Source organism: Homalodisca vitripennis, unplaced genomic scaffold (assembly GCF_021130785.1).
Source record: "Homalodisca vitripennis isolate AUS2020 unplaced genomic scaffold, UT_GWSS_2.1 ScUCBcl_3764;HRSCAF=9502, whole genome shotgun sequence".
Classification (NCBI taxonomy): domain Eukaryota; kingdom Metazoa; phylum Arthropoda; class Insecta; order Hemiptera; family Cicadellidae; genus Homalodisca; species Homalodisca vitripennis.
In genome coordinates, this window is record NW_025779880.1 from 3,268 (window position 1) to 31,235 (window position 27,968).

The 27,968-nt window shown below is 34.9% G+C and overlaps 1 protein-coding gene across 1 annotated transcript in view; it reads right to left on the reverse strand.

Annotated features, from left to right (window-relative positions):
- Nucleotides 1-907: 907 nt before the first annotated feature.
- The window catches only part of LOC124372665 (protein phosphatase 1 regulatory subunit 37-like), a 34,661-nt gene continuing 7,600 nt past the window's right edge, over nucleotides 908-27,968 (reverse strand). The window contains exons 5-12 of the mRNA XM_046831075.1: nucleotides 27,801-27,952; nucleotides 26,532-26,560; nucleotides 24,880-25,009; nucleotides 23,320-23,521; nucleotides 22,674-22,805; nucleotides 21,373-21,498; nucleotides 12,399-14,286; nucleotides 908-1,238 (exon numbers count right to left, since the gene is read on the reverse strand). Of these exons, the coding sequence (XP_046687031.1) occupies nucleotides 1,162-1,238; nucleotides 12,399-14,286; nucleotides 21,373-21,498; nucleotides 22,674-22,805; nucleotides 23,320-23,521; nucleotides 24,880-25,009; nucleotides 26,532-26,560; nucleotides 27,801-27,952 (2,736 nt within the window). The 3' untranslated portion in view covers nucleotides 908-1,161. The remainder of the gene's footprint in view (nucleotides 1,239-12,398; nucleotides 14,287-21,372; nucleotides 21,499-22,673; nucleotides 22,806-23,319; nucleotides 23,522-24,879; nucleotides 25,010-26,531; nucleotides 26,561-27,800; nucleotides 27,953-27,968) is intronic.

Genomic DNA, 27,968 nt, shown 5'->3' on the forward strand with positions numbered 1-27,968 from the left:
CCGTATTTAAATGGGTTTTTGCCTACTCTACAATGTTATTTGGGTTTTTAGTAACACAATTCACCGCTAGAAAGCGTCAGATGTATTGTATGAGCTAATGACAAGGCAACTTCGGTCGCGTTGTTTACGTGCCGCTGACGTGACGTTCGTTGCAGCCGGCAGTCGATGTCGCAATCATGGCTTCTCGCAGCTCGAACGACGTTGCGATCAGTGATGTATTAGATGAAGATAGTTTTTATTGGTGTAGATAGTATTTTTGACGATTCTGACATTGATCCTGATTTAATGGAAGAAGATTAGACACATACTTCAGGTAAGAATAAGTAAGTCTATTTATCATATAAACATCAGTCTAAAAGTTTGGTTATGTTATTGTTTTCGTGAATCAAACTATAATTTGTATTATAATAAATTAACTTTATTCAACTAATATTTTATTCTTATGAATAAAAAGAAAATATATTCATATTTTTACATAGTATATTATTATGTTACAGATGCTGAAAACAGTGCTGACAGCGAAAGTGATGCCGACGCATCAATATGACGGCATAGTTTTTTGTCAAAAAACTACCAAAACATAAACACATGATTTGTATTATTCAAAGGACAGTTTATATTTGTAAATGGGTCATTGTAAATAATTGTATATGTGCTTAGTTTAGTAAGTTAGATAAAAAAAGTGTCTCAAAAAATAATTTTTTTTCCAAAAATATATGTTTTTAAAAAACATTTTTTATGTGTAGTTTTTTAAAAAACCACTAACAATCTCACGCTAAACGAAAGACGAAAGTAAGCTTAATTGAGGCATGTAAGTATTTTTCTCATACCTTAAATACTTTTTTTTAAATAAATTTTTGAAAACCACCAAAAACGCCCAGCATTCTACAGAGTTACATGTCATTTAGGGCCAGCACTCAAAGTGTTAAAAATTATTTTAACATATTTCACATCACCTTTCACTTCAGTCTATCCTTCATCCTTTACGCGTAGAGTCTAATGGAAATTTGCACTGCCTAACTTGATTTGGAAGAAATTAACTGATTACGGATGTAACACGATTAAAACAGGAACTCCTCGTGAATGAAAAGACATTTCGTATACGTTTACTGAAACTTGATTTATCCAAACCTTTTTACCTCTACTGTAGTAGGTTCAAGTTCACAGAGCCAAAGAAATATTTTTCGTAGAATCCACTGTATCGTCACTGGCAGGTGGAGACATCTTCTTTATTTCAGCTGAAATAATATCAGGACTATATAAGATGCATATTATGTAATTTTTATTAACATAAATAGATATATTATTATAACACTGATCTGATGTGTACGTAATTGAATCAATTAACAAAATTCCTTCGACTATTGCAAAATTCAAACTATACGGTGTATTCGGAAAGTAAGTCTGTTTCATTGACCTGATGATATGTAGCCAGTTCAAGTGGTGTTTATTTTAGTGCTTAAACAATGTTAATTTTAAAGCAGTTATACTAAATTATCAGTGATGAATTTTACTATATTTACTGAGTGAAGTGTACTTTACCTGGAGCACAGTTAAATATAACTTATTTTACTGCAGACTACATAATATTTTGATTATTTAACACGTTAGCTGCCATGGAGGTCAGATCTGACCGGCAGTAAACTAGCCCTAAATGCCACGCTTATATTACTGCCCAACCCCGAAATTGCCAAGTTTCTAAAATTATTTTATTCATTAACTCGAATTGTTTTGTTAGTTAAAATTCATTTTCTGTCAAAACTGCATTGAAATCTCTTGAATATAATGCAATTTGAGCGTCGGCCATATCTGGCCGGCACAACATTTTTCGTTGTGATTTTTCATTAAAAATAACACTACTGCCGCCCAGATCTGGCCGGCACTATATTGCTCACTGTTGCGACTATTTTGTGCGCCGATGTTGGTATCAGTTAGGGCTGCCGTCTGCCACTGTCAGCGCTGTCAGCCACTGTCCTGCGCAGTAACCATTGCTCGTCCGTGCATTCCACTGCGTTCCCGCCATAGTGTATTGTATCTTCTAATAACCTATTGTGCGTGCGTAATCTTTTCTTTTAACCTAGTTTGAACGAAACTAAACTTGTGTAAACGATTTCATTATGAGTAGTAGAGACGTAAATGAAGAACAAATTCAAAGACTTTTGGACTGTCCAATGTCCAGTGAACCAGACCCTCAACATGAAATTGAGGAAAACATAGGTTCAAGTGTTGACGACACGGATGAAGATCCGGACTTTTTGCCAAGTGAATCGGATCATGACAGTAGTGATGATGAAGGCGAGGCTACAATGGAAATAGAGACAAATGATATGAACGGTGGCGATTCTGGTGAAAATGACGGAGAAGTGATGATGGATGAATGGACTGAATTTAAAGGTAGGCAACAAGAATTTCTTTTCACTTCTACTTCTGAGTACCATTTAAATATGGCCAATGATGCTAAACCTGTAGACTATTACTTAGCTTTCATTACTGACGACATTATACAAATGATGGTCGTAGAGACTAATAGAAATGCCAGTAAAGTATTGCGAGAAACGAGGTTGAACCGAAGTAGTAGACTTAATAAATGGGCTCCCACAGATGATGTAGAAATGTGGAAGTTTATTGGTATCCTCATATGGATGGGCTTGTCTAATCATCCCCGCATAACAGACTACTGGTCTGGCAACATTTTGTATAAGAATACTGTTGCTTCTCAAGTTATGAGCCGAAACCGTTTTCCAGCTAATGCTACGCTTTTGGCATTTTAACGATCATGCTGCTGAGGAACGTGATGGGCGTATCGCAAAGATTTGGCCCCTAATTTCTAAGATGAACGACATTTTTTTGAACAAGAAATCTGCTGGCCAAGATCTCGTAATAGACGAGAGCATGATTCCCTTTAGGGGCAGACTGTCATTTCGACAGTACATACCCAACAAGGCCCACAAATATGGCCTAAAGATTTTCAAACTTTGTGACCAGCAAGGGTATACCTATTGTATAAAAGTTTACATGGGTAAAGGGACCATCCAGAATGAAAATAATGAATTAGTTTCAACCTCAGTGGTCATGGAACTCATGGAACATAACTTGGATAAGGGACACATCTTATATGTAGATAATTACTACACATCAGTGCAACTTGCCAAAAATCCTTTTAGCTAGAAGAACCCACCTTGTTGGTACTGTGAGAGCAAACAGGAAAGGTCTCCCTGCCGATGTTATGAAGGCACAAATAAAAAAAGGAGAAATGAAAGCCCTTGAAAATGAAGATGGTATTGTAGTTACCAAATGGAAGGACAAGAGAGAAGTGCGAATGTTGTCCACCAAACATGAAGTAGAGTACGTTCTCACAGGAAAAATAGACAAAAAAGGCAATGACATTTTTAAGTCATTAGTGATAGTTGAGTACAACAAGGGAAAGATGGGCATCGATGTGTCTGACCAACTCTCATCTTATAGCACTGGTGTTCGAAAAGTCAAGAAGATGGTACCATAAAGCAGCAGAAGAAATAGTTCTTGGAACCGCTGTTGTAAACTCTTGGCTGGCCTACACTAATGCTGTGAAAGCAAGACCTACAGCAGGCGGACATCAGAAAAAGCACTGCATGTCAATTACAACTTTTAAAGAAAATCTGGCTGTTTCACTTATGGGTCTAGATAATAACACTATTACTCCTGTAAAAGGTACAGGGCACCATTATCTGACTATATCTCAAAACTTTACTGGAGAGGGAAAGGGTAGACACAGGGTCAGAAGGGTACTGCAAAATGTGTTACAAAAAAGCTGTACAAGTAAGTGGACGTGATGTGGCCAAGAAACTGGGCAAAGTGAACACATTTTGTGAGCAGTGTCCTGAGAAGCCATACTTATGTAAAGACTGTTTTCGTGAAGTTCACAAATAACATGTTTTATAACAAAGTGTCATGTAATTATTATCAATATTGCAAATTTTTACAATTTTATATTTTATTTCACAACTAAATATTTTACAAGGAAATGTACTTTATTGAAAAAAATGATAGTTAGGTTTAATATGTCTGATTTATGTAAAAATTAAACCAAACATTTGTAAATCATTGGCTGTACCTTTATTCAAATCCTTGAACAATCACTCCATCACGTAAAATGTGTTTCTAACAAGAATTTAATTCATTTTGTAAGTATCAAAATGATCGATATTACGTAATAAATACTGCCGGCCATTTCTGGCCGACACAATACCATGACAACAAGTCAATATTTGAGTATTAATTTCCCGCGCTAAAGTAAGTAGACAACAACGGGAGTCGTTTTGTAGGTAAATAGCGATATTCAAGATCGCTAGAAGTTCAACAAATTGACTGTAGACCGCAGCACATAGTAAAAAAACATAACCTAACATAACCCTGCTTTTTGATGTTGCCGGTCAGATATGGCCGACAGAAAGTCTTACCATTATATACGGTGCCGGCCAGATCTGACCTACATGGCATTTGAGAGAAGTTTCAAAAATACCTTTGGCAGCTAACGTGTTAAACACTCATTATTTTCTCTACTATAGCACATGTTTTTCAACCACTCATAAATAGCCTCTTTTAAGTGTAAATAGCACATAACAAATCACTTTCATGATATAACAGTTTATTTTATATATGTGGGATTTAAGACTTTGACAGTTTGGAATTTATAGAACAAAAGAAAAATTAATTAAAATTGTAAATAACTGGTGCATTTGTCTGACTGGAGCAGTTATTTCCTGTTCAGTACTGCCAACCCCCCCACCATTTACCTGCACTACTCAGCTGTACTCTGCCAGCTGCTTGTCCACTTATCAGTTGCCTAATTGATAGCAGCAGTTTGTTTACATTATCAGCTGTCAAGTCCATCTGCTGTACAACTTGTCTGCTTACAGTGTAAACAGTTGATGGTTAAACTCCCACAACTGACATAATATCTTTTTGCATGAATTAATAATTTGTGAACAATTATACAATGACTTATTAATTGAATTTTATATTTTTTGACAATCCAATATAAATTCTAATTTTACACATACACAAAGTATTTATCTCTCATTTATTCTAGTGTAATCTTAATGTGATTTATCTTAAGAATGATTTCTCTTGAAATGGCACTGGCTTCTGAGGAAGTTGAACACTTAGCAATTGAGCTTTATGGAGAATTTAACAAGATTACAGAGGAATGCGATCCACTCATGTTCAACAATGTATTTAAATTATTGACAAATATGCTTCAAAGCTTTGACAAAAGCGTTATTGAAAATAAATCACTTCAAGAAACACTGTCATTATTGGATTTAGAAAAGGAAGACATTCTTTCAAGTTTAAATGAAACCAAGAAAAATTGCAGCAAAAAAGATGAAAAAATTTGGAAATTACAGGAAGAAGTTGACATATTAAGGCTGGACTCTAAAGAGGAAATTTGGAAGAACGAAATAGAACGGATATCTAAACAAAGAGCAAATGCAGAAGAACAACTTATACAAGAAAAGAAGAAACTTGAAAATATATTAGAAGAAAATAAATTAAAAAATAAATTAAAAGAAATGAAATGCCAAAATCTTGAACACCTTTATTCAGAATTAATGCTAGATCATAGGAATCTAATTGAAGTAACCAAACTACTTGAAGAGGACTTAAAAACCCTCTCTAATACCCATAAAGAAAATCATCTGGACGAATCAGGGAAAACATTCTGTGAAGTAATCAGAAAAGGTAAACATATTAATACAAAGTCTTTGAATGAGTGGCCAACCCTCCCAAATACTTCTATCACACTTTCAAACAAGTATGACATTTTATCTGGGCTGATAACAGATGAACCTTTGCAAAACCAGACTGAAATCAAACACACTAAACAGTGACTACAAGAATGAAAGTAAATTAAAGCAGAAAAGGCCTATTATTAAATCTAAAACATACACAAAACAAGAAACAATTAAAAACAGTTTTATACCCAAAAAAATCCAAATTTTTGCTGACAGTCATGGTAAAAATCTGTATGACGCAGTGCAACCACTAGTACCAGATTCTGAGGTTTTTGTCAATGCCTGTCCTGGAGCCCCAATAACCCACATACTGCAGAACACTAACGCAATGTGTACAGACCTCACAGACCAGGACGTGGTTGTAATAATCGGAGGGGCTAATGATATGAGCCGTGTTACCTACAGAAACCGTCGAGCTGCACAAGTAATTCCAGGTCAAATACATCGGTTTTGTCAGCAAAATAACCATACCAACTTTATTTTTGTACCATTGTTTCAAAGACACGACCTGGAGAAAAAACATTTCATTAACAAAGAAATTGCAATTTTAAACGGTAAACTAGAGGAAATGGAGAGCTTCAATGTTATTGATGGGACTGAACTGAGAGGACAGCATTTTACTCGCCATGGAATGCATCTGAACAAGATGGGAAAAAAATTGCTTGGCAGGAAGATAGTTCAGGCTATTGGTAGAACTTCAGCGACATCAAAGTCTGATCCTGACCTCTGCGGAGAAATACCTACTCAAGAGCAAACCACCAGCCCATCTGTGATAGAGGTTAGCCCAAGGATAAGCTTGGAGTCAACTCTGGAGGAGCAGTCCATCTCAGCAGTATTTCAACAGACATCACCAGTGAAGCTGACTACTGACCCTACCGTGACTGAGTCCCTACAGACACCACCACCTGGACACTCCACCAGCCCTCACCTGTCGGGAGACAATGGGACTTGTCTACAGTCTCCAACTCTAGTGAAGCATAGCTCTTTTTCTATTTCTTCACCTTTTTTTCAGGGTTTTGAAACGCCCAAAACAGACAAAAGAGTGGTGTCTCAACAATTAGTGGATGAATGTAAAAGAAATATTACAGTAGAACCCCAAGGTAGAAACAGTTATTTTTTTAAGAAAAAAAGTACAAAATGTAAAAAAACCTTAGTTGAAAATAATGGAAAAACCCCTTGTCTGTTTCAAAATTTAACAACCTTTAACAATGAATCTAGTTCACTCATTGAATCAAACTTGCACATCGGTCTTAACATTTTACAAATTAATATCCAATGTCTCCGTAATAAATTATTAGAATTAGAACACTTGTCTAAACTTAAGCATATAGATATTATAAGCATTTGTGAGCACTGGTTACTAGAAGAGCAGATATCTTTATTTACACCTCAGGGCTACAAAGCTGCAAGTATGGTGTGTCGCAAAGCCTCAAAAAATGGGGGTGCTGGTATTTTTATAAGAGATTCGCTTGAATATAGTGAACTAGACCTAAGCAAATTTAATCTAGAGCAAAATTTAGAAATTTCAGGAATAAAATTGGCCAATTTAGAAGTAGCAATAGTTTCTCTGTACAGATCACCTTGTGGTAATATGGACTTATTTTTTGATAACTTTGAACAAGCTATTAAAAAGGTTTTGCAACATACCTCTAAGTTAGTCATTGGAGGTGACTTCAACATACCATTCCATAAAACCACTGACACAGTGACAACCACCTTTGTAAACATCTTACGCTCTCTTAACTTGGTAGCTATAAATAAGGCTCCTACAAGAAATGATTCGTGTCTCGATAACATCCTCGTAAAATTTTTCAAGGGATTGTTATGAATTAAAAGTTTTGAATGACTGCATTTCCGATCATAATCCTCTTCTATTAAATCTAAAACTTGATAGATCATGTAGACCAAATGAGACAGTCACATCCTCAAAAAAATGTATGCGTAAGCAAAATGAGACACAAATTAAATTGTTTGCAGAAAGTTTGGAGAGTGAAAGGTGGGAAATAATTGATACCTATAAAAGAAAAGAGATTGACATTGAAACTTTATTTAACAGTTTTCTAAAAACATATAACAATATTTGGTATCTATCATCTCCATTAGTTAAAATTGGTGTTTAAAAGCAAGCAGACAAAGAAACTTTTGTGGTACAATGAAGATTTAAAAAGAGGTAGAGAAATAATGCTAGGTTATTTTGATGTTTTTTAAGAATCTTAGAAAAACTGGGTCTCAGCATATGGAAGCCGCATATAACCTTTATAAATTCTTCAAAAAAGAGTATAGAAAAAAGCTCAACCTAGCAAAAAGGGCTTGTTTTGAAAATCATATAGAGGGAGCTAGTAATAAATGTAAGGCCTGGGAGGTAATTTCCTCAGAAACACAAAACAACACAGGTGTGACACCAACAACACTTGATCCACACCTAACTAACCAGTATTTCATACAGTCGGTGGCAGACATTCAAACTAACATTGATAACACTGACATATTGGCAACCAACCTACTGGCTAACACTTTAACTAACTGTGTACCTCAATTTACTTGGTCATTAATCACCCCAACTGATGTAACTAAGGTAGCTGCTAAATTGTCAAACTCTAAAACTTCCGACTTTTATGGTATATCTAATTATATTGTCAAGAACACAATAAAACACATCAGTTCACCATTAGCTTTCATCTTCAATCAATGCTTATTACATGGATATTTTCCTGATCTTCTAAAAATTTCCAAGGTATTGCCAGTCTACAAAAAAGGGGACAGATCTCTGCCCCAAAGCTATCGCCCAATTTCTATAGTCCCCATCTTATCAAAAGTTTTTGAATCTATAATGTATCATCAACTTAATCAACATTTTGAGTCCAATAATATAATCAGTAATAACCAACATGGCTTTCGTACCAATAAATCTACAACTTCTGCCGTTACAGAAATAGTCGTTAAAGCACTTCATGCTTTTGAACAAAAGGAGTCAGTTGCTTTAACACTCATTGATTTAAGTAAGGCGTTCGATTGCGTGAATCATGGCATCCTCCTCGACAAACTTAAGATCTATGGTATATCAGAAAATTCCATTAATATATTGCAGTCATATCTATCGAATAGAGTACAATATGTTTCTGTTCAAGCTCAGCAGTCTACCACTCTTTCTGTAGCCACAGGTGTACCACAGGGTTCAGTTTTAGGACCATTCTTATTCATCATTTTTATAAATGATCTGCCCTCTAATGTGTTGTCTAACATTGTTATTTATGCTGATGACACCACTCTTTTTTCATCTAATAAGCAGTTGAATACTCTGAAAGAAAACATGGATGCATCTCACAGCTTGGCTTTAAATTGGTTCACTTCTAATAGACTGATATGTAATCAGGAGAAAACGCAAAATCTGCTTCTCAGCTTATCTGAAAATTATGAAGATCAATCTGTAAAATTGTTGGGTTTTCATCTTGACAGCAAGCTTAATTGGAAATCACACATTGACCATGTATGTAGAAAAATATCTAGAGTCTTGTATCTAATGTGGAAACTGAGGGATTTTGTTAGCTGTGGATATTTGAGAGTGGCATATTTTGCCTTTTTTCAATCACACATTTCCTATGGCATTGTTTTGTGGGGTCACTCCAATGCTGTGAATGATATTCTTCTCATTCAAAAAAAGTAGTTAGAACCATCAGTGGAAGCAGCTCTCTAGAACATTGCAAACCACTTTTTATCAATCTCAAATTCATGACAGTTATTAACCTTTACATTTTTCATATACTAGTCTATACAAAATTACAAATTACAGATTTCAATACCAGACAAGATTTTCATCAACACAATACCAGGGGTAAAAACAAATTAGATCTCCCTCAGCACAGGCTAGTCAAAACCGGCAACTCTTTTAAATTCAATTGCATAACTTTTTATAATAAGCTGCCTGCAACTGCTACAATGACTCCTTTCAATATTTTTAAACTAAAGATAAGTAACTGGCTCATATGCAATCCATTCTACTCTTTAAAAGAATTTTTAGATTCTGACATAAATATCATTTTTTGATTAGTTTGATTTGTAGATTTCTGATTTTTCTATACTGTATTAGCTATAACGTAATTAACAAACCATGTGCACACTCTTCATAGATTATATTAAACCTGTTACTTGGTCATAAAATTAGTATAATTATAGTACAATATTGTAATAACTAATTTTGTTGTTGTAAATATCAGTGCTGTATATTTTTGACGATGCCTATTTCATATTGTTGTGACCAATGGCTAATAAACTTCTTGATTCTTGATTGTACTGCCACAGCAGCATTCCCACACTTGCGTGTAAGTCTTTCTTATTCACAGACTCTCAACTAATGCCATTTTGGTGTTAAGACAGTTATTAATTTTGCCGACTGTGGCATTCGTTCTGTAATTAAAAGTTTGGAATGCAAACAATATGAAACTGGCAGAAACTTATCATCAAATGGACATTTATGGTGAAGAAGCGATAAGTGATGTAACGGTGAGAAAGTGGGTGACAATGTTCAATGAAGATTGAACAAATGTCCACGATGAGGCTCGGAGTAGTCTTCTTTCTGTTGTTAACAATGACCTGGTAAGGAAATTAGGTGAAAAAATCTGTGAATAGAGGATTGACAATGATGACGCATCAAATGAATTTCCGAAAATTCTTGGGAACTGTACGAGATTGTTACAGACCACCTGGGTTATCACAAACTGTGCTTCCGATGAGTTTCCAAATTGCTCACTTATCTTCACAAAACCAATCGACATGCAGTTCACAAAAGCAGTTCGATCACCTGCTGTACAATCCGGATTTGGCACCATCCGACTACTACTTCTCCCTTCACATAGAGTGCAAGCTCGGTGGTAAGCGCTGTGGATCCGACGATGAACTGAATAATGCTGTGAAATCGTAGCTATCACTGGCAAGAAATTTCTATGCAGAAGGAATTGAAATGCTGGTCACCCTCAACACAATACAATGTACAATGTGGTGTGTGGATGCAATGTAGAATAGTATAGAGTATGCTATTTCATGTAACGTAAAATTGTTTTAATAGGTTTTTTTTCCAAACGGTACTTACTTTCCGAATACACCATGTATTTGATTATTTTCCTACATAAAAATGTAGCAAATCTTCAGCAGCCTGAGCGAAAGAGAGATGAGTTAAAAGACAGGACCAGGGCCTTTACTAAACCTTTTCAATGTGAAGTATTATTTGGAAAAGACACCATGACTGGGCACAAAAGGATGGAATAATCCCTTAGATAGAAGACTCAGCAGAGGGAGAGTGAGACGGTACCTCCACTACCTGGCTCAGGGAATGGCACCTGAAAAAGAGATTGAGCACTGAAGGACAAATCTATATCAGGATACTCCTTGGCACTTAATATCAGACAGAGAGGAGGCTCCACAGCAGAAATCTGACAAAGAGAGGATAAAGATCAAAGCATCAACTGACAACTGCAGAAGGGCAGGCAACCACCTACACAGCAATGTTACAGGTGACACCTAAAGATCAGATTCTAGAGAGAATACAAATGCATAGGAGCTTACAGTAAGAGAAAATTATATTCAGGGAAATGATGCTGGAAAAGGTGCAAAGAGTTCAGTTGGAATCAATTCACTTAAAAATCTACTATCTAATAATTGGCTGTTGAAATTGGTGTGAAAGAGACTCGTGTGGTTGAGGGATCAAGTACCTCGCCTGAGCAAGCAGATAATTGTAGAACTGATTACAACGGAAGATAGAAGACATTAGTAGCCTTCACAATGTTTATCACCAATACGGGAGTGCTGATGACCTAGTGGTCTATGACTTTGAATTTGGGAAGAAGAAAATAATAATGAGCAGCTGTCATCTCTATTGCATACCCAGAATAAGGGGTAGAGCACTGGTTGTTGAATGCACAGAGAGGAGCTGCCTATTACTCTTTGAATTGGGCCTATACCACAGATTAGGGAAAATCCTTATAGAAGTAACTTCATCTTAAGGACAAGGAGGAAGATGACACAGACATCTAAGTGGATCAAAGAAGAAGACATGACTGATGGGATAAGCTCTGAGGGAGAGCACATTGACTACTCAGCCCTAACATAAAGCAACCCTGATCACTGTCACCAGCTTAGAAGAGGAGGATGAGCTGCTAGAGGCTGGAGGAGAAAACTGTACCATGCATCTCCACCAGCCCTGTGCAGATGAATGTCCATCACACTAAGGGAGTATAATCATCCTAATCTTCTTTTTGCCTCATACAAAGTAAAGTATTACTTATTAGGTTAATCATAGCTCTTAGCGTAAACTCAATCTTTTTGAGCTTATCAACCATTTCATTATATGTTTGAAAATTCATCTTAAGACGTCTATGGGGTCTATTTCTTTGATTATATTATCTTTGTGAAACTAAGGTACTTTTTCTAGTGATGAACAAAGCCAGATGGCATAGCAGTGTGGTGGGATCACAAGCCACCAGTTAAGGACTCCTAGCAATTGACAATCAGTATTGCTCACCTGCAAGATTGGTGGCTACGTTGCTGTTGAGGAAAACCAGACTTGAGAGGCAAGGAGATCAGAACCCAACAGTTAAGGACTCTTAGCTACTGACAATAAGTATTGCTCACCTGCAAGATTGGTGGCTACGTTGCTGTTGAGGAAGACCAGAGCTGTGAGGCAAGGAGAGCTCTGGCTCTGAGTTTGATGAATCAGACTCAGATGTGTCATGCTGGTTCCCTGGGGCCACGTCTCGCACTTGACACCTCCGGTGTCAGCATCACTCAACCCGTCATTATTATTAAAAAGAAAAGGAATATTTAAATCTTGCTTATCACATTTCAGCTCACAGCCATTTCTCGAAGGACAGGACCCCACGGGACAGTTATCACTCCTACTTTCCGATTTTAAACCACAATCCTCATTTTCATTTGGCAAAGAGTTTTTAATACTATCATTTGTGTGAATTTCACTGAATTTTTCATTCGGGTTATCATTGTTTTTCAGTTGCATACCTTTACTTAGCGAGGACAACAATGACATTTTACTTAAGTGTTCGGTTAAATTTAAAGTGGTATTTGCGTTTGTACAGGTTGATTCCACTTGGTTATCACAAATCTGGGTCGGACCCTCTGGAACTTCAGGTACACGTTCAAGCTGTTGCGTAGGCTCCTCATCCGCTTTTGACCGAGAAAACGGATTCGTGAAAAGGCCTAAGAGTCTTTCTAAACCGGAACTTGTTTTTCCTCCGTCGTCCTGGGTCAAGGCGGAAAACACAGCACTTGGCTGCACCCATGAAGCAATTTTTCTTGATCTCGCGGACGGTACAGGTGGTTTTTCAGGTACTGAAACGGATGCTTGTTTCATAACTCTCAGGGCAGACAAATCTAAACTGTCCGTTGCTTTAGGAAGTTTTCTATTCATGTACAAATCACTTTCTTCTGATTCAGATCTCAATTTACATACTTTTGGTGGTGAGACAGTACTACGGGAACTAACTTTACCACTACCGCTTAAGCTATCTTTTTCTGGCAACGATTGGACAGTGGATGTGCTGCTCGTACTAGAGTCTGGAATTGGTTCTTCAATAATTGTTTCATATCTATCACAACTGCTACTTGAATCTAACCTCAAGTTGTGTACTGGAATTGCTATTGTATTAGTGAACTTGTTTTTATCACTCTCTTGTACAACTGATTCTTTTACTTCTGATTCGTTAACAACAGGTTCTGGACGATTGGAAACTTCAGCTGACGACGAAGATAGATCATCTTTATGATTGTTTGAGGCGGCTGGTGAGGGTAACAGTGGGTGTGCTTCTCCAACATTGATTGTAGACAGGGGAGAAATATAGGTGGGTGAAGGAGTCGGGGAGACCAGAGGAGAAGGCATGGGTGATGGCATAGGAGTAGGAAACAGTGAAGGAATAGAAGAGAGCAGAGGGGCAGGAATGGGAGTAGGGGATGGAGCCGGGCTTACGGACACTTTTGGGGAAAGAGTGGAAGACGTTTCAAAGCCGACTGTGACATTATTTGAGGTTAGAACCGTTGTTGGATTTGTAGGCGTGCCCGAGTCCACGACAGTCACTTTAAATCTTGAGTTTGAGCCGAAGAACACATTGGGGGATGATGATGGTGGGGTAACAGGAGACTCGGACTCGGACACTCGTGACACTTGAAATCTGCTGCGGGTGGGAGAAGGGCTTGCAACAGGACTCGGAATCGGAGAGGGTGCGGGGCTCCGCAGCCTGCCTCCCGTACGCTTTGGTTCCGTCAACAGCTGCTGACTGGGTTCTGGGGTCGGCATCGCGTGGCTCCTGGCAAGCGTCTCACACGTCAGAGAGATCTTTCTGGTGGCAAAACTACCCATTCTGGACCGTCGATCTATGTTGGGTACCAAAGCCTCTTCCTTCACTACTTCTTCCACAACATCCTCCTGTTTTTCTGTGGTCTTAGAATTGGCTTCACAGTGACCTCTGATTTCTGCTACGAGCCTCATGTATTCGTCCAGTGCTGGACCCTGTAACAAGAACGAGACTTTATGACTTCATTATATTGTCAGTTTCGTATATGATTAAGAGGGACTACATTTTACTATTATATCAAAATAAAGAATGTCATGTGACACCAAGTAGCTGAGTTTTTATGTTATTAAAAATAAATAAAACTATAAAAGCATGAAAAGACAATAAAAGCTGTTATGAGTTGAAAATATGTTAATGATTATTACGAATGAATGATTTGAAGGTTAGTTTGTGAAAATGACATTGAAATAATTTAAGTATTTTATACGATGAAACTGAACCAGATTTCTAATACATCTACAAAGTTTTTCAATTTCAAATTTCTATTTTAATACGTAAAATATTACACATATGTATAATTGTAAGAAATTAATGCTTCAAAATGTATGAGTACGCTGTTACCCAACAAAAACTGGAAGTTCTATTTCTTGAACGTTGATGTACCAGAGTCAAAATAATAACAGGGGCTTGTTTTCTTCCAACAAAACTTGAAAACTTAGCTGTTATTTTAAACTGGTGAATTGTATAATTTCAAAATATTTTGATTCACCAAATACATAGTGAAAAAAAATCAGTAAGTACAGGAACAATTTTGATGTAAATTTAAGTGAAAAATGTGGCTTTAAGTGATGATGGTAACTAACAACCTTAATTATTTTAATATTACCCCTTTGGAAACCGCCTAATAACACAAAATGTAAGATAAGAAGTAATTCTATTTTTAAGAAATTTGCAAAAATTTAGGATCAAGCTATATTTAAATAAGTAATCTATATTTTTGTTTCATGGATGAAATCCGACATCCTGTGAAGTTAATGAATGAATAGTGAAATGTTGTCTCTTGATACAAAAACTGGTACAATATTATGAGTATAAAAGAGGTTCATATAAGTTGATTTAAGATGTTGACTGTGCCAGATGCCTTACGGCACACGCCCTCAATGCGAATTGTTGGTCTCACTCAATAAAGAGCCGTAGTGAAGGTGTTAAGCATAATTCATTCATAAAGTTTTGGTGGAAAAGAGAGTAAATGATGGGACGATAGAATGGTCTGATATGGAATAATTTTTCTGGAATTCCTTCAGATAATGTCATTTGCGTAGAGAAATAAATATTTCTTAACATGGAAATAAATATTCATGCGTTTAAAGGTAATGGTTAAGTCTTCGAAAAATAATTTTTACTCATCACCATTTGTTTTTGCCTATGTCTGATATAACCGATATAAAGGAAATTGTGAAGAAATCTCAAGCAGCTGTTTTGTTCCATACCATAAACTATAGACTGTTATTTATTGTAGAATTTTTAAAGCATTTCTGGCATTGATATCATAAGCTATATAGAGACTGTTATTCATTATACAGTTTTTAAAGCATTTCTGAAATTGTTCTCATTTATGGTATTGGCTATTTCTTTTGTAAGTCTGTTCAATTGAAAACTTTCTATGATAAGAAATTTATAGATATTATTTGATTATTATTATTATTGCCAGATTTTTTTTCTGGTAGTTTATTCGGTTTTCCATTCTGTTCTATTAGAATGTTTAATGTTTTTGTACGATAATTTGTCACAGTGCAACAAAACAGATAAAAAAGATAGCATATTAAATAAATAATACACAATTTTCCAAAAGATGTGTCGCTAAAGCTCATGAGATCTGCTACATATGCCCTGTCACTGATGTTAATTTGTAGTTAATCAAAATTAGCATCTGTTCAGATCATTATTTAGACATGAAATAACCCACATAATGTGTGTGGAGGTTTTTACTTAACTACATACACATTTAATCAGTTAAGATAAACTAATGTTATTTGTACAAAATTGCAAAATAATAAAAAAAACTAAAGAAAACACCATTAAAATTATGAATAATGAATATTGTTAGCATCAACAATACTGCCCTGGACAGTAAAATAAATAAAATATTTATCATAAAGGTTTTACTCCAAAACTTAATATTAAATTACAAACAAATTTGTCAGTCCAAAATGTTATGCTAATGAATGATTAATTATTGAAAAACTGAGCATAAGCCATTGGTTGTGAAAAAACATCTACACAAGCTTGGTTAATGAAAAGCTGTGTAAAATTTATATTATGGTAACTAATTAAGTGGTTAAAATTATAGACAAAAATAGGCGGTACTCAATAAAATGATTATGAAATATAAAAGAAACTAAAATAATAAAACATTACACATTTTAAAAGTTATTGCCAATGGATGATTTGGAAAAATAAAGTTATTGGCAATGGATGATTTGAAGCAATAAAGTTATTGCCAATGGATGATTTGAAACAATGACAAACATTACAGGCACCTGCCATTGTTAAACGTGACAAGAATTACTACAACACTAAGGAAGGTATTTTTGTTACTTTTGTTGTGCTTAATGATGGATTCACATGATACTATAAGCTGGCTTTTCTACTATTTATAAAAAAAAACTTACCCATTTATTAAAGCAAGAGATAAAGCTGATAATACAGTACTCAAGTACTTGAATCTATTGATTAGTTGTGTTTCACATTACAAACAGAAAAACTACCAATGTAAAGTAATGCAATTTTATCACAGTTACTAAAATTACAGAACGTGAACAATTCAAACCTCAATAAATTGAAAAATTGGAATAATCCACTATTTCAAATTATACAAGCGCTAATAAGGGCTGAGAAAGTATTTTAACTATGTAACATTCATGTAACAAAAACGTTAATACTCGATACAAAGTTTAATAGTATTACATTGCATAATATAATCAACTATTACTTATATATTTGTATAAAAAAAAACAAACAAAATGTAGTCTTTTGTAATAATAAATTATTATATACAGATCGTAAGTAATCCCTATTCCCTTTGACAGATGCTTCGTGACAATGATTGCTAAACAAAGACATTGGTTAACAGAGAAAGGATTATGCGTTGGAAGAAGTGATGAGTTGAAACCAAATCTCAAATCCACTGAATCTTAGAACCAGAGATCCGCTGTGTCATTGTTCGATCAGCAGTACACAAACGACCGATCGTTAAAATGTGTTTTGTCATACATTGTTTTAAAACCCATGAATAGATAAAATAATTGATAAACTTGCTTGTGTTAATAATATTTTGCTTACAGTATTTTCAACATTTATGTTTGCATTTACTGTGACTTCCTGCATTTGGTTGTGGATGACAACAGATCGGCATTACTGATTGCAAAAACGTGTCTGCTGTATCCGACCGCTGATCGGCAGTGTGCAAATTACCGGTCGCTGAATGAATTATCCAAAACTCGAGTTAACGACATTACAGTAAAAATATCATGAGATTAGCAGAAAAGTTAGAATTAACCAAAACTTAAAATGGTTGAAACATCCATGTTCCGCTGTGTTAATTTAATATAGGATTCGTATGCCGAGTTAACTGACTCTGTCTAGTTGATTACTGAGTTTACACCGTACGACAGAAGTTGCGTTTTAAAGTGACAATGTAATCTCACAGGTCGTACACAGCCTGGTGGATATTTACACAAAGCGATATTAGCGGACCATGCAGGCGAGTAGGTTGCTGTGTGGATTACAAACTGAACGTTACCTTCAACACTAATTTGTTAGAAACATTTGTGATCATGCAAAGCAATAATCTATGTTATCCTCAAGCTACAGTGAGGTTTTGCCTTAGACTCCACAAGGTCGGGGACAGAACTGAAGTCTCTGCAGTCTCCGGCCATCATCTGGCACCAACAATCACCAATGTACCAACCGTTTACACTGTAGGCTATACAAGGTTACTACACAGTTTCTTTCAAACTTCTCTTTAAATATTATTGTATACTGTACATTTCAATAGGTCTTGGTCATGCTTTAGTACTACATAATATATTTACAAATACCACTGTCAGTAGTTTTGAGAATGGGACACTTTTCTGTCCTGATGCATTGGAAAACATCATTATAATGATTTTTCTTACACAACGTATTTCCAAATCATCGTTTGATGTCATTATTCAGCTCACCTGTGATGACTTGTCTGTTAATACTATAAATCATTTATTATACTGTAATAATGACTCAAACCCTAAAATAATCCACTTTATATTCCTTAGCCCTTTAAAGCATTTTGACATACTTTGGTATCTGACTACTCAGAGTGTATCATATACATGCATAAATCAAAATTAAAAAGTCTGAAGTGGTTTGAACTTGAACTTGTACTTGGAGAAAATTATATAAATATCCGTAACAGCTTATGCAACAATAAAAAACATAAGCAGATCACACAATTGATAGCATTTCCTAACAACTTCTTTCCGTTTATTATTGGTGTTGCATAGATATTACTTTACCAATATTTTTAATAAGCCGTGTGTACATTACAAATGTAACGATTTCATACTGTTTCTAAAACAAAACCGGCGGATTATACGTATATATGCTTGAACAGCGATGATAGGTTCAAGATTTTGACCTCCATTGATAACCACAAGACCCAACGAGCCAAAATTACAATAATTGGATAAGTTGGTACCTTTTATACCGTACCACTAAAACTATATGCTTTTTAGAGAAATTTCTTTATTTTAAAGATGAATAAATGTCTGCAGCTACAGTGTAAAACAGATAATGTAGGTAAAATATTTTAATAAATAATACAGCCTGTCAAACATTGCAAAACTACAAAAATATTAAAAAATTGTGATTAAAATTTTAGTTTATGTAGCTAAAAATATGCGTTAACTAACAGATTTGTAATAAACAATCTTAAACGTGAATAAATTTCTTTCAATTTGGATGCAAATTGACCAGTATGTATTATGTACAATCTTTCCGAAATCATTATTCTTTTAAAAGAAAAGTGTTCGCATATTGAAAACTATGTAAGCATTTAATAGTTATATATTTGAAGTAGCATCAAATATTATTTTATCCGGACAACAAAAGCTTCATTGAAATTTCAGCAGCATTTGAGAATTTTGCTCTCGCTTCAATTCCATGTTTTGTACTCAAGTATTGTACTTGACAAAATAAAATTGAGATTCTTTCATGCTTCAGTTGCATTTCAAACTACAATGAGATATACCTTCGGCATGTTTTCACACAACTTTGTTTTACTAATTGCACCTCTCTGACTTTTATGGTACTGTAGTTTGTAAAACACATAGGTCAACCTTCACCCTCGGTTGCTACTGAAATTTCACATTCTGAACGGATGTAGCAGGGGATAGCCTTGGGTTTAGAAAGCTCTTACTTGTGACTCTGGAGGACAGTCATTAAGTACTTCAGGGAATGATTGGCTAGAGCACTTCAAAGTTTGGCTCATGGAGGGAGATACAAAATGTCTCTTTGTCAATTGCGTTGATCGACCCTTACTACTTACGTTTATTATTTAAACTAAATTTAAAGTCTTGGGAGAACGGACATCAACAAGCACCAAACTCGACAATTACACATAGCTGGTTTTAACTAACTCAACGTTTTATGATTGCCACAGCGGAAATGACAACACACCACTTTTGTTAATACAGTGACTACGCTCAGCTATTCATTACGTGGGAAGGGACAATTTATAGGATTAGACAGATAAAAACATTTAATAAACTAAAGGTGTTTTACAGAGGTAAAAAACTTTGCACAAAGGACATTTAAAGCTAATGCAATCTGGAAAGCGAAAACGATACTCTAAAACAATGACAGAAGCGCACGGAGTTAAAAACCCATCTAAATAATTTTAACTAGGACTGATCAGATGCTCAATACCTGACCTAGGACAAAAAAAAGTAAAGTCAGGAAGTCTCTGAAAAAATTGTGCATGAAAGATTACATAGCTTATATCAGTTTATACAAACATTATTTCTTTATTTCATACATTATGTACCAAGCAGCCAGGTAACATGAATCACTTAAATTTAAGTCAAATTTATTCTGGTTACATGCTGAATATCTGAAAACAAACTCTTTAATTTTGAAAATTGAAAAATACAATAATGAATAATTTTATTGCCAATTATTACATACCATGGATACCCATATTTCAAATATTAATTTATTGCCTTATCTTTTAACAAGATCTTTAAAACTTTGACGAAAAAATAACTAAAAATAACACAGCTGTTGTGGGAAGGGTTGATTCTGTGTAAATGTTGCGTTTAGCTCCATTCCATCTTCCAGTGCAAAATCTGATGGACATAGACTCCAGATTCTAGGAGTCAAATCTGTGACAGTGTCAGATTTCAGACACTGCACTAAGCAGAAGGTGAAATGGAGCTAAAATTAACTAACTTGGTTGGTCAATTACTTCATATCTTAATAACCAACCGATATATACAATATGAATTTTTGCTAAATCACTGAAGTACATTTACTGTGTATCTATCTCTAAATAATACATAATGTGTGTGTGTTACAATTCCTGTAATTTATTAACCTTATATTCTAACAAATGCTTTTAAATTTACAACGCAAATGTCTAATTTCAATGTTTTGACATGTATTTTGCAAAAGATTAATTATGTTTTACCATAATTAAATTACATACCCATGAACTTTGGAGCATTTAGATAGATAATTATGTTGATCAACATCTTATAAAAAATTAATCAACTGGAACAAATAATTAATTTGTAATTAATTTCTTGTTTTGTTTCTACCATTAATTGACTATGACACGATATAAAAGTTTAAGATTCATAATATTTCTTGAATTATTCAATCCCTTCTATTACTACAGAAAAAACATATGAGGTAAATTATAAATCACATATTCAATTAAAATATGAACACTGCTAAAATCTTGATTTCACAACTATTAAATATGTAAAATAAAATATGTACTTGAACAAAAAATTCAATAATTATATTAAGCCACAAATTTTTAATATGACTTTTTTGGTATTTTATAACTTTTTTCAATTTTGGGTCAAATTAAACCTGAAGTATAAAAATGTTTATCTAAAATATACCATCAGATATATTCTGAAAGTGTGTAAGAACAAACTAATAATGTAAACTATCTGCAATGTTCAAAACGTGAACACAGATAAGTAACTATCAAACTTTAATAATGGTTAAAGTTGTATAAAAAGACAAAGACTGACCATAGAATGTTTGCGCCGAGGCATGTCATCCAGGTCCAACTGTGTCACGCTCTGGTTCACTCTCATAGAAAGCACCAGCGCCATCAACCCTGCGACTTGCAGGTTATTGTCTCGCAGGTCTATCCTCTGTCAAACAACCGTAAGTCAGTATCGGTTTCAAGACAATATTATGGTTTAGGAGCTATGAGACAGGTCCAACTGTGTCACACTCTGGTTCATTTTCATACACAGCACTAACAGCATCAACTCTGGGACCTGCACGTTGTTCTCTTGCAGGTCTATTCTCTCCCAAACAATCATAAGTCAGTATCAGTTTTAATACAATGTTATAGTTTAGGAGCTATGAGACAGGTCTAACTGTGTCACGCTATATTATTGTTATATTGCTAGATATTGTTCACGAGAGTAGACTACCCAGAGATACCAACAACCATCACTACAACACCTGAGGTGCACAGCAGACTTCCATATTCCTGTGCACGAATAGCACTGTTTTAGGAGAAGCCCTCATATACAAGAATAAAACTGTGGAACCACTTACCAGAAGACTTCAAGAAGTGTTAAGTAAAAATTTTCAAAATTAAGTAAAGAAGTGGTTGCTATAAAATTCCTTGTACACTATTGAAGAGTGTCTTGGAACAGATTGTGTATGATATACACAATATCAATAACAGAAGATGGATATGAATTTTGTTAATATCAATTTTTATTACTAGTTTATTGACACTGTTACAATTCTCCATGAATCTGTAAATAAATAATGTTGTCAACTGTCTATCGGATGTTGGCACCCAAAGGATTAAATGTTCCATACTAAACAATTATAATTATGAGAAAAAAATTAACTTTTGACTCAACCTCCCATTTTAACCACCAAAACTATTGTGGCTGAAGATCGATTTCTTTCTTTAGAGGATTCTATTTTGTTTTCATGAAGACCTGTAGCATCTTTATACAAGGCAAATTGGTATCAATTCGTTGATCGATTGTTTGGCTTTCTGCTCCTAGACTATTTGAATTAAATTCTTAAATAACACTATATTAGAGGACAACTGCTAAAGCTTTGCTGATTTGTTGTTAGATATGTACTAGGAAAAGGTGGTTCAAGAAATAAAATCAAATCTTGTGTCTTGAATTCGGACACAATTAGGACCTTTAATCAATATTATTTTACGTCCTTTATTGACACAGAACCCTTGTAAGTCGGCTACCTATTCTTTAATGTGTGAAACAATTGAAACCTTCAAGAAAAGACTCAATTCTCTTATATTAAGGAGAAACCTGGTGCCTAAGGTCAGTACCTGAATGGTGCGATTGTCAGCTATGATCTCTGCCAGAGCAACGGCTCCTTCACAAGTCAGGTGTGTTGATTGCATTCCCAATCTTAGCAGAGTCCGGTTCTGCTGTAGGGCTAGTTTGTTCACATGTAAAACCTGGAAATATTGAAATTTACCCATTATTTTATTGATACACAAGAATATAACAAAGTAGAATCGTGTATCACCTAGTTTGGCAATATTCCCTGAGTAAAAAATTTAAAATTGTGAATAAAATCACTCATTTTGCATTTTCCAGTTATTTATTAAAAATATTTTCTTTTCACATACAAACAAGTTCTTAATTTATATGCTGCAAAATGGCATATGTGGGAATTTGCTTAAATGCAATCTCCTGCGTAGCGTAAAATTTACATCAGCTTGTACAATATTGGTAATTGGAATACGTTTATATAGACAGACTTTTATATGTAAATGACTTAATTAAATTACTGTATTCTTAGAGATAGTTTTCAAACTAGTCACAATGTTTCTTTTAGAAGACTTCCCATTGAAATAAAATCACAATAATAAAGTAAGAGTGGTGAGCATATTTTGCAACTAGCTTATGTGCAACCTCATGTGCCCAGAAAGTGAGTGTGATCTCTCATTTGTTAATTAACACTCTTACCTCATTGCTAAGGACATTTTGGCCGATGTTGACGGTCTCGAGCGATGTAGAGGCCGTGAAGATCCGGGACAGATGATGTCCACAACTCCGACTCAAGTGGTTGTTCCACATTATCAACACTTGCAACCCTCCACCCGCAGTGTTCTGTTCCAACAACCCCTCAACGATCTGACCCAGTCCCTCGTCCTGTATGTTGTTATTGCTGGAACACCAGCAGCAAGAGTTAGGAACACATTAATCGGTCTGTTCCAACAACCCCACGACGATGTGACCCAGTCCCTCGTCCTGTATGTTGTTATTGCTGGAACACCAGCAGCAAGAGTTTGGAACACATTAATTAGTCTGTTCCAACAACCCCTCAACGTTCTGACCCAGCCCCTCGTCCTGTATGTTGTTATTGCTGGAACACCAGCAGCAAGAGTTAGGAACACATTAATCGGTCTGTTCCAACAACCCCTCAATGATCTGACCCAGCCCCTCGTCCTTGTATGTTGTTATTGCTCGAACACCAGCAGCAAGAGTTAGGAACACTTTAATCGGTCTGTTGCAACAACCCCACGACAATGTGACCCAGCCCCTCGTCCTGTATGTTGTTATTACTGGAATACCAGCAGTAAGAGTTAGGAACACATTGAACACCCCATGACGATCTGACCCAGCCCCTCGTCCTGTATGGTGTTATTGCTGGACAATGTACAGTAAACACGTTCAAACCCAGCCCTATTTTGGGGTCATATCATACGAAATCTCAAACTAAGTTTTTTAGCCTATAGTCTTCATTTACAATTATAATTATGGTAATTATATAATCATTTTTAAGAAAAAAAAACTTATTTTTTACAATAAAAGTACTTTGACACCTCCGTAGCTTCATGGGTACTAACAATGTGGACACTTGTCGCAATGACCAAATATTTGCGTTTAAAACGGTTACAATGTCAAAGTGAAACACATTTCGTAACCTCAATCTCACTCGACTTTCAAATAATAACAGTGAAACATGTGAGAACTGTGGGAATCAAGTCATCTAATCAGAAGAAACTACGAATCAGTTGAAACTCAAGCTGTAAACATAAAAAAAAAATCAATACTTTGAAGAATGATTTCTAGATAACAAGGTCGGATTGGTATTCTTAGACATCTAAATAAACATTTAATTTCGAAATAATCACGATTTATTAATAAATAGTAAAACATTCGGTGGTTTAAAAACAACCCAATGCCATTGTGGCATCGTCGGTACTGGGATTTAACGTGTTAAGAACACAATAGTCAATCTGTTCCAATGTAAGTAACAATAAATTAGTCCGCCCCTATTGTAACTGACATTGTGAGTCGTCAGTCATTGTTAGTTGCCTTTCCTCAAGATTACATTTATTTCACAACTGTTGTTTCATAACTGTTTACTTTATACAATTAAACGAAACTTTCATTTGGTTAGAACAACAAAACTTTGGTTATTATGTAAATTCTGAACAAATGGACACCAACTTTCCAAAAACCCTGTTTGAAAAGCCTTGCTTACACTCAGCCAGAATCGTTTGTTGTAAAAATCAGTACCTGATATCCAACAGCTGGAGTACAGTGTTCACTTTGAGCAGAGCACTCAACTGAGCGGCATCGTTTGGCATCAGGTAGTTCTCTCCCAGGTACAATTCCTTTAACCCTGTGTTAAGTTTCAATGCGGCAGCTGGAACCAAGAAAAGTTTTAAATTTGATGTAATACCTAAACCTAACCTAACCTAATATTTGATTGTTTATTGTAAACCTGCTTACTATATAACTTCCAATAAAACTACATACTGACCACAAAGATAAATAGATGTAAGAATTTGAATAATTCCTACACAGACTTTGACTGGGTTGTTTCCAAGTACAGAAATAACTTAGACAATGTGGACTGTACTTTTCAAAAGTAGTACACAAAACATGTATTAATAAAACACATACCACAGGCCAGATGATTACAGACATCCTCTATACAATTTGTAAAAACACATTTATTTTAAACAGTTATATGTATATTAAATATAATAACATAAGGGAGAAAGTTCATTAAACGTTTTCTGTTAAATTATAAGTATTAACTACTAAATTTTTTACAATAATAGTATACTGTACACTACTGTGTTGTACATGTTAGTAGGGTTTGATATAAAACACAACTATACCAGACATTTAGATACTACTGTGTTGTACATGTTAGTAGGGTTTGATACAAAACACAACTATACCAGACATTTAGATATTACTGTGTTGTACATGTTAGTAGGGTTTGATTTGATACAAAACACAACTATACCAGGTATTTAGATATTACTGTGTTGTACATGTTAGTAGGGTTTGATACAAAACATAACTACACCAGGCATTTAGATACTACTGTGTTGTACATGTTAGTAGGGTTTGATACAAAACATAACTACACCAGGCATTTAGATACTACTGTGTTGTACATGTTAGTAGGGTTTGATACAAAACATAACTACACCAGGCATTTAGATACTACTGTGTTGTACATGTTAGTAGGGTTTGATACAAAACACAACTATACCAGACATTTAGATATTACTGTGTTGTACATGTTAGTAGGGTTTGATACAAAACACAACTATACCAGACATTTAGATACTACTGTGTTGTACATGTTAGTAGCGTTTGATACAAAACACAACTATACCAGGCATTTAGATATTACTGTGTTTTACATGTTAGTAGGGTTTGATACAAAACACAACTATACCAGACATTTAGATATTACTGTGTTGTACATGTTAGTAGGGTTTGATACAAAACACAACTATACCAGACATTTAGATATTACTGTGTTGTACATGTTAGTAGGGTTTGATACAAAACACAACTATACCAGACATTTAGATATTACTGTGTTGTACATGTTAGTAGGGTTTGATACAAAACACAACTATACCAGACATTTAGATATTACTGTGTTGTACATGTTAGTAGGGTTTGATACAAAACACAACTATACCAGGCATTTAGATATTACTGTGTTGTACATGTTAGTAGGGTTTGATACAAAACACAACTATACCAGGCATTTAGATATTACTGTGTTGTACATGTTAGTAGGGTTTGATATAAAACACAACTATACCAGGCATTTAGATATTACTGTGTTTTACATGTTAGTAGGGTTTGATACAAAACACAACTATACCAGACATTTAGATATTACTGTGTTGTACATGTTAGTAGGGTTTGATACAAAACACAACTATACCAGACATTTAGATATTACTGTGTTGTACATGTTAGTAGGGTTTGATACAAAACACAACTATACCAGACATTTAGATATTACTGTGTTGTACATGTTAGTAGGGTTTGATACAAAACACAACTATACCAGACATTTAGATATTACTGTGTTGTACATGTTAGTAGGGTTTGATACAAAACACAACTATACCAGACATTTAGATATTACTGTGTTGTACATGTTAGTAGGGTTTGATACAAAACACAACTATACCAGACATTTAGATATTACTGTGTTGTACATGTTAGTAGGGTTTGATACAAAACACAACTATACCAGACATTTAGATATTACTGTGTTGTACATGTTAGTAGGGTTTGATACAAAACACAACTATACCAGACATTTAGATATTACTGTGTTGTACATGTTAGTAGGGTTTGATACAAAACACAACTATACCAGACATTTAGATATTACTGTGTTGTACATGTTAGTAGGGTTTGATACAAAACACAACTATACCAGACATTTAGATAATACTGTGTTGTACATGTTAGTAGCGTTTAATACAAAACACAACTATACCAGACATTTAGATATTACTGTGTTGTACATGATTGTTAGTAGGGTTTGATACAAAACACAACTATACCAGACATTTAGATATTACTGTGTTGTACATGTTAGTAGGGTTTGATACAAAACACAACTATACCAGACATTTAGATACTACTGTGTTGTACATGTTAGTAGGGTTTGATACAAAACACAACTATACCAGGCATTTAGATATTACTGTGTTGTACATGTTAGTAGGGTTTGATATAAAACACAACTATACCAGGTATTTAGATACTACTGTGTTGTACATGTTAGTAGGGTTTGATATAAAACACAACTATACCAGACATTTAGATATTACTGTGTTGTACATGTTAGTAGGGTTTGATATAAAACACAACTATACCAGACATTTAGATATTACTGTGTTGTACATGTTAGTAGGGTTTGATACAAAACACAACTATACCAGACATTTAGATATTACTGTGTTGTACATGTTAGTAGGGTTTGATATAAAACACAACTATACCAGGCATTTAGATGTCACTATGTACTTTAACTTGCAGCATTTAAAGAGTTAACAGTCTTCAACTTTTAACATTTTAATAATACGTGTTCTTTCCTTTCCTGATGCACGTAATTATAGAGAAATTTTTATTTGAAAAAATGTAAACCAGAAAGAACTTACCAAGAATTACGATCGGGACGTCCACTAAGGTTACAATTCTCCAGCTTGAGGACGTGAAGTTGCGTTGACAGCCGCAGAGCTCTACTAAGAATTGGCATGAATTGTTCATTTAGAGTAGTGTTTCTGGCATCCAGCTCTTCCAAACATTTTGTCTGAAAATGTTTACAT